This window comes from Mobula hypostoma, chromosome 21, assembly GCF_963921235.1.
Source record: "Mobula hypostoma chromosome 21, sMobHyp1.1, whole genome shotgun sequence".
In the NCBI taxonomy this organism is placed as follows: Eukaryota; Metazoa; Chordata; class Chondrichthyes; order Myliobatiformes; family Myliobatidae; genus Mobula; species Mobula hypostoma.
Window position 1 is genome coordinate 42,267,595 of NC_086117.1, and position 8,091 is coordinate 42,275,685.

Here is an 8,091-nt window from a genome sequence, read left to right on the forward strand (position 1 = left end):
TTTTCCCCAGAGAGATTACCAAAGGAGTACAGCATGGTAATTATCACTGTTAATTGCACTTAGTATGAAGGTGAGTATTGGAATCTGGGTTGGCTAATGGGAATGTGGGGAGAATTAAATTGGATCAATGTGATTAGTGTAAATGGGTTCTTGACTTGATGGGCAAAAGGGTGTGCTGCTCATTTCAATGCTGTAAGAATTTATTGTTCTACATAAGTTATAATCTCCTGCAAGTATGTTTCAAAGGAATGCTGGTGTAAAATGAAGCTACAGACTTGACAGGATTTTATATTTTGTGTTTGCCTGCAGATTATATGCACCCACCTTCTCCTGTCCTTTCAACAAATGGTGTTGATCCTATTGATACACTGGTAAGTCGACTACTTCTAGTTTCTCGAAATCCAGTCTCTGATCAAGCACTCCAACTCCAGTCCCATATCCAAGAGCTGGGTTCAAAATTCCATTCCAAATATTTAGAGCTTTGACCACAAAGCTCCTTCACAAAACATACTGGGCAATTTCTACTCACCTTATAAGGGCCTCAAGAGATGGGTTCACAGGGAGGCACATTCTCTGGTACTTTCTGGTAATCGGCACAGAAAGCCTATTCATGGTGTCGTCCATACTTCAGCAAGTAAATATATGGTGCTAATTAAAATCCAGATGTTGCTAATTCCATGTGGGAATAATAATTCCTGTCAGATCACTGGCAAGTGGTAAGAGTGGGCTCCCTCACCTCTACCCCTCTGTCCCTCAACACAGAAGCCCCTCAGGACTGTGTCCTGAGCCCCCTCCCTTACTTTCTCTATACCCATGAATGTGTCGCCACCCACAGCTCCAATCTGCTAATTAAATTTGCTGATGATGTTACATTGATTAGCCTATCTCAAATAATACGAAGCACCCTCAGAGAGGAAGTCAAGAGAACAATCTCTCCCTCAATGTCGCAAAAACAAAGGAGCTGGTTGTGCACTGCAGGAGAAATGGAGACAAGCTAACCCCTATTGATATCAATGGATCTGGAGTTGAGAGGGTTAACAGCTCTAAGTTCCTTGGCATACACGTCACCGAGGATCTCACGTGGTCTGTACATACCGGCCGTGTGGTGAAAAAAGCACAATAGAGCCTCTTTCACCTCAGACAGTTGAAGAAGTTTGGCATGAGTCCCCAAATCCTGGATCCTTTTCTGCAGGGGCACAATTGAGAGCATCCTGACCGGCTGCATCACTGCCTGGTATGGGAGCTATACTTCCCTCAATCGCAGGACTCTGCAGAGAGAGGTGCGGACAGCCCAGCGTATCTGTGGATGTGAACTTCCCACTATTCAGGACATTTACAGAGAGAGATGCGTAAAAAGGGCCAGAAGTATCATTGGGACCCAAGTCACCCCAATCACCCCAATCACAAACGGTTTGAGCTGCTACCATCAGGGAAACGGTACTGAAGCCTTAAAGCCAGGACCAACAGGCTCCGGGACAGCTTCTTCTTCCAGGCCATCAGACTGATTAATTCACGTTGATACAATTGTATTTCTATGTTATATTGACTGTCCTGTTATACATACAATTTATTACAAATTACTATAAATTGCACGTTGTACATTCAGATGGAGATGTAACGTAAAGATTTTTACTCCTCGTGTACGTGAAGGATGTAAGAAATAAATTCAATTCAATTTAATTCATTCAATAATTAGAAAATAAGTGAAAAACACTTCATTGATCATGTGATGTTCATACACTATCATATGATATATATATATATATATATATATACACACACGCACATACATACATATATGTGGACATGTTAAATTTTCTGTATTTTATAATAATTGAAAATCAGGTTGTGCAAGCATTTTTAACCATTATGTACAAGCCTTTCATGAGAGAATTTTAAAAATCCCCCTTCTAATAAATAATTACTCTTAGCTCTAGATTATCCCAAAGGAGAAATATCCACCGTGTTCAGATCATTTAAGATCTTACACTCTTCTAAACTCATGTAAATGCAAGCTAGGATGTCCACATTCCCCTTGTGAGACAACCCACCCATTCCTGTTCAGTAATCTTGATGTGCATTGTGGTAAAGACAGTATGATGTCTCCTTTAATCACATTGTTCTTGACCTGAGGGTGCTTAGTTCTGATTCTGGAAACCTGGAATTGAAGCTTCCTCATTTTAAAATATTGATAAAGAAATTTTTTTCCAGCATATTCTCCTGTTGCGGCATCTCAAGGGAAAAGTAAAACAAAGTTGTGGCTACCACGTCCTGCCAAATGGTCTCGGCCCAAAACGTCGATTGTACTCTTTTCCATAGATGCTGCCTGACCAGCCGAGTTCCTCCAGCATTTTGTGTGTGTTGCTTGGAGTTCCAGCATCTGCAGATTTTCTCTTGTTTATGGATACTAATGACTGGGTATTGGTCTCCATTTTGATAAAAAGAGTGTCTGGCCCTCCAATGGGGATGGCTAGAGTAGCAGAAAACTTAAAGCAGCCCCACATAATGCATCATTTTTCTACATGTTTTAGTTCTATAAAGCTATTTCTGAGATGTGCGTATTGACACTGACTATCCTTTTCTTCAGCTTTAGGAATACAGCAATGAGCCAGCTGAGGTTGGCACTGAACTGAGGAATTATTCAGTCCGGTACATCACATTGGGTATTACAACCTGACTATACGTTAGTACATCATCAATTCGCAAGTTGTTTATTTCATTTCAGGATATGAAAGGAGATACTCCATCAATTATTATGGATAGCAAATTTTTAATGGCTGAACCTGGATTACAAGAAACAGGGAGCTCAAGTTTAACCACCTCTGTGTATTCACAGGAGAACAATATCTTGATAGAGTCTCCAGGTGAAGTAGTGTGTTTCATTACTGTCGTGTATTCTAATAAATGTTCTATGGACTTTTTAAAGAAATGTAAGTATTTTGACTGCAAGAAGTAAACTTCTGAAATACTACAGGAAGCAGGAAATATCCAGCAGGCCAACTACTCTTTATTGTAGAGTGAAAAGTAAGGTGCAATATTTAGAATTGACTTTAGTTTCACAGCATCTTTTTTTTCCTTTTCTGATTCACCATCTCTTCTTAGAATTGACCATGAATAAATGTTGTGTATCTGTGCCTCTTAACTCTAATTTGTCTCTTTTACCCTGTTCACTTTCTTCACTATGTCTCCCTTCAAATTTATCTCATTAAATCTTCTCATGATTATAATATACTTCCACATCCGCATCTCTTTCCTCAGCAACTCCAGCTCTCAACCGTCCAGGCAGAATATCAAAATATATATAGAGCAGGTGTTCCCAACCTTTATTATGCCATGGACCAATACCATTAAGCAAAGGGTTCGTGGATCCCAGGTTGGGAACCCCTGACAGAGAGTAATTCCAACATAAAGCTATTTAAACATTAATCCTATCACTTCCGCTCAACATATACTAGCAGACTTGCTGAGCATTTCCATTTTACATTTATTTATTTTTTGGTATTTTTAAGGGTAGCATTTTTAACTATTGGAATATTCCGGAGGCTTTTCTCCGTGGTTTATTGCATCAACGCATGAGTTAATCTTTACTTCTTGGATTCTTCAGAACATTCATAGAGAGGGTTAGTTAAAAAAACACATACATGTGGTCACCTCATGTCCCAACACAATCTATGATGTTACTCAAACAAAGAGCCTACACTTACATTTCATAGAAGTAGATATAGTTCTCACCATTAAAATTCAGGTGATAATCAAAAAATGTTTCATGTGTAAGGAATAATATCTAAAAGAGCAAATTAATGGCTTGGTTCTTTAAAGGGTAAATTTCAGTGATTTTTCACCTGTGTTCCTGTACAGATAATGTTAAATGCTGTTTTATTTTCACCCTGAAGCCGAGGTGCAAAGTACAAAGTGGACTAAAATGGGAACTTCAACAATGGAACAGGCAGGCTTCAAGGACCAGCGTAGCAGTCCTGTTGATAATCAGAAAGAGCAGCAGGATCTCATCACTGCCAGTGAAATTACACCTCCAATAGTGGGACAAGCAGGCTCTGAGGACCAGAGGGCCATTTCTATTGACGAGCAGGATCAACAGCAGGATCTCAGCACTACCACTGAAGTCAGACCTTCGTTTGTGGAAAAGGTGGGTTCTGAGGATCAGAGTACCATTCCCATTGACAAAGTGGATCAACAGCAAGATCTCAGCACTGCCACTGAAGTGAAACCTCAAATGGTCTCTGAGGTCAAGAGTAGATTTCCAATTGCCAAAGAGAATGAACTGCAAGATCTCAGCACTGTCACGGATGTAGGGCCTCTGACAATGGAGCAGGGAGACTCCAGGGACCAAAGCAGCTTCCCAACTGTTGAAAGAAATGAAGTGCAGGAAACTAAATGGGTAGACACAGAGGATCAGAACACCTTTACAGTTGCAGTAATGAGTGATCCCAGTGCTGCCACAGAATTGCAGATTCCAATAATAGATCAAGGGAATAATTATCAGAGTGATCTTCCAGTTACGGAAAGAAATGAACAGCAAGATTTGGGAGCTGCCACTGAAAGCACAGTTTTGATCTGGGAACAGAGGAATGATGAGAGATCTGAAGATCCTCAGAATGCTACAATAGTTGCTGAAAGTGTTGACGGCAGCTCCCATTGAAATATTATCTTCACATATTGTAAACATGGATCAGAGAGAGACTGAAGTTTAACATTAGCAACAGAAGGAGAATTATCAACACAAGCTGATTCTTTCTTCACTTTCATACTTAAAAATTTACAAAACAGATTTTTTTTCCAAATGAGACTCCATGATTTAGGAACATCAACTTTTACAGTGAGTTGTGCTGACCAAGCTGGAGGGTGTTGATGCGGTTGTTTTACAATCTATTTTCTGCTTCAGGCCCAGAGACAACTCAGTCAAACACCAGTCTGCGCAGTTGCACTGTAACTGGAATTCAGCGCCAGATCAGCACTCCTACTGGATCAGAGGAATACTGTACTGTGAATGCCTGTGCTTTCTGAAGCAATCAATTTATTGTCCATTACATTACAAATTTTCCCCTCTACTTGCTGTTGGTTTACTGAAATGTGTTAATTTTTATCCTTCTTTGGCTGTATTCACTACATGCAGTAAAAAAATTATAAAATGTAATTTTTGTTATTTTAACGTTTTCTTGCTATTTTCTATTTTGCTTTTCTTTCCTCAGTTATTTCTACATTTTAATGACATAAGAATTAGAAACAAATTAATTTGGCCTTGTGTGCCCGGGTGGACAATGATTAAGATTTCAGCTGATATTCTACCTCAGCATCACTTTCCTAACATAGTTCTGCGTTCCTTGATTTCCTTAATATCTAAAAAAAAATCTTGATCTCTGGTATATTTAGTGAATGTGCCTTTCAGGTAGGGAATTCTAGAGATTCACTACCCTCTGAGTCAAATAATTTCTGTTAGTCCTGAATATCCAACCTATTAATTAGAGACCATGACTGGTTCTAGACACTCTCCAGCCAGCAAAAAAAAAATCAGTGTGCATCTATTTTGTCAAGCCCCATAGTGCTTTATACTTTTCACACTCAGTTACAATCCTAGGGAATGTTGGAGTACACTCAAAGGGCTAGAGAGACTATTCCTGCTCCTATTTCTCACATTAATAATAAATCATGAAACGTGGCTGCACTCCCTTTATTGTACCTTTGTCCTATCTTGGTGGAGAGAGAGGGCCTGCACACAATTTGCAAATGCAATCTGACCTGGCCCCTATGTAACTGCAGCATGACAACTTTAGTATTCAAATTCTCTTGCAATAAAGCCCACCATACCATTTCACTTTCTACTACTTTGTGAAACCACATTACTTTTAAATAATTTGTGTACAAGACCACTAGTCACAATGAGTACCAACATCTTTCAATGTCCCATCAGTTAAAAATATTTATTTGAACTTATTTATTTAACGCTTACATCCATCCCACAACATGAGGGAGTAAAAATCTTTGTGTTATGTCTAGACATGTGAATTTATAAGTCTATTGGCTTGTAGAAAGAACCTGTCCCACAGCCTGTAGGTCCTGGCTTTGATGATGCAGTAACGTTTCCCAGACGGAAACAGCTGAAACAGTTTGTGGCTGGGGTGACTGGTGTCCCCAATGATCTTCCAGGCCTTCTTTCTGCACCTGCTGCTGTAAATGTCCTCAGTGGAGGGAAGTTCACTTCCACAGATGCGCTGGGCTGTCTGTCTGTACCACTCTCTGCATTGCCCAGCGATTAAGGTTGGTGCAGTTCCTGTACCAGTTGGTGATACAGCCAGTCAAGATGCTCTCAATGATGCCTCTGTAGAAAGTCTTGAAGATTTGGGGGCTTTTGCCAAACTTCTTCAGTTGCCTGAAGTGGAAGAGATGCTGTTGTGCTTTTTTTGCCACGTGGCTGGTGTGTACAGTCTTTCTATATTTTGTTAATACAATGTCTTTCTATATTTTATTTTGCCAGAGAAGATAATATCATACTTTACAAGTATTTATCTCCCCAAAGGGTTCTGTATCCTATTTACAGCCCACATGCCTTATCATCAGCAAACTCAGAATTATTACACAACCTCTTTATCCAAATTTTTGATATAGACTGTAAACTGCTGGAGCCCCAGCACTGGACCCAGTGATACCCCACTAGCACAGTCACAATGATATGTCTCCATGTTTCAACTCTGCTCTCTGTCCATTAACCAATGTTCAGACCACTATGGTGTGTACCCCCAATGATATGCTCTCTTTTTAAAATAATTTTGTGGCATATTTTCAACAACTTTTTGAATGTTCAGATACAAAACATCCATTGTTTGGCCCTTATCTTGTTAGTCCTAACCTTAAAAAAAATGGATGTCAAATATGATTTCCCTATCATAAATCCTTGTTGAATATGGCCAATCCTATTATTCGATGTTTAAGTATGAAAATAGATCCCAGCATTTCCCTACCACTGGTTTATACTTCCCTGTTTCCTTTTATATTTAATGGGGATATCTTCTAAACTTTTCGAGAACCATTCTAGAATCTCTGTAATTTTAGAAGGTGACAACAGTACTTCAACAGGCTCTAGTGAAATATTTAAAAATATGATGCAGGTCGTTGGGTCCCAGGGATTAATCGCTTTCAGTTTCATTGATTATAATTGCTTACTAATACTAAGGTCTTTGATCTCCTCATTCACCATAGGCCTGTAGTTCTTTGCTTCTTTTTAGGATTGTCTTTTTCCATAAATGCAGGTACAAAATAGTCATTTTTTTCCCATTTCCTTAGTGCCCAATAAAATATAATTGTCTCTTGCCTTGGTCTGTAAGGGATCTTTTCCTTTTTAACCTGTCTTACAGGTTATATTTCATCAGGATGAATCACTTTCAGACTAAGGCTACATTGGTTACCACCAATGATCCTCATGAAATGTGCCTGTAATTGCAGGGGTTCCTATGGACTGTACCACACTTGGCTTCAGATCCCCATTATTCTAATATAAAAGAAATTTTCTGATTACATTCTTGAATTTCCACCATTCACCTGAACCATCTCCACCCCATTACCTCTGGAAGAAGCCTTTCATAATTGGCACACATCTGTATTTTCCAACTCAGCTGACTAAACTTTGGCTCTCCATTCATTTTAACTTCTGTAACTATCAAACCCCTTAACTAAAACCCTTGATTCAATTTTTCACTCCCTCACTATTAAAACCAAAATTGTCTTTCATCCAGATACTCCAGTTCCACAGCAATCAACTTTTCCAGGGCATGCAACCTTGATGACAACAGCTACCTTTTGCCCAAATGTAACTGCCCACCATTGATGCCTTCAAATGGCAAAGCCTTAATTTCCTCACTAATGCTACTTTACAACTTATTCCTTTGAATAATATTTTGAGCGTGGCTTAATACGCCCTTTTCATTACACTCCATCAAGGCGTTTCTGTTTGGTTGAAAACCTCAAATAAATAGAAGGTGATGAATCCCCTTGTTTCTTTAAAACTTCCCGTGTCACTTAGTGGTTCTTATTATCCGTGAAATTAGGCAACGAGACAAGGCGGGAGTCTAGCATGTGACC

The 8,091-nt window shown here is 39.3% G+C and overlaps 1 protein-coding gene across 4 annotated transcripts in view; it reads left to right on the forward strand.

Moving 5' to 3' along the window:
* The window catches only part of LOC134359944 (uncharacterized), a 41,900-nt gene extending 36,021 nt beyond the window's left edge, over positions 1 to 5,879 (forward strand). For 3 of the 4 annotated variants that reach the window (XM_063073816.1, XM_063073818.1, XM_063073817.1), the window contains 3 exons: positions 310 to 371; positions 2,726 to 2,864; positions 3,894 to 5,879. In XM_063073816.1, coding sequence (XP_062929886.1) covers positions 310 to 371; positions 2,726 to 2,864; positions 3,894 to 4,657 — 965 coding nt within the window. In that variant the 3' untranslated portion in view covers positions 4,658 to 5,879. The remainder of the gene's footprint in view (positions 1 to 309; positions 372 to 2,725; positions 2,865 to 3,893) is intronic. The other variant, XM_063073814.1, reaches the window with a different exon arrangement.
* The last annotated feature ends 2,212 nt before the right edge of the window (positions 5,880 to 8,091 follow it).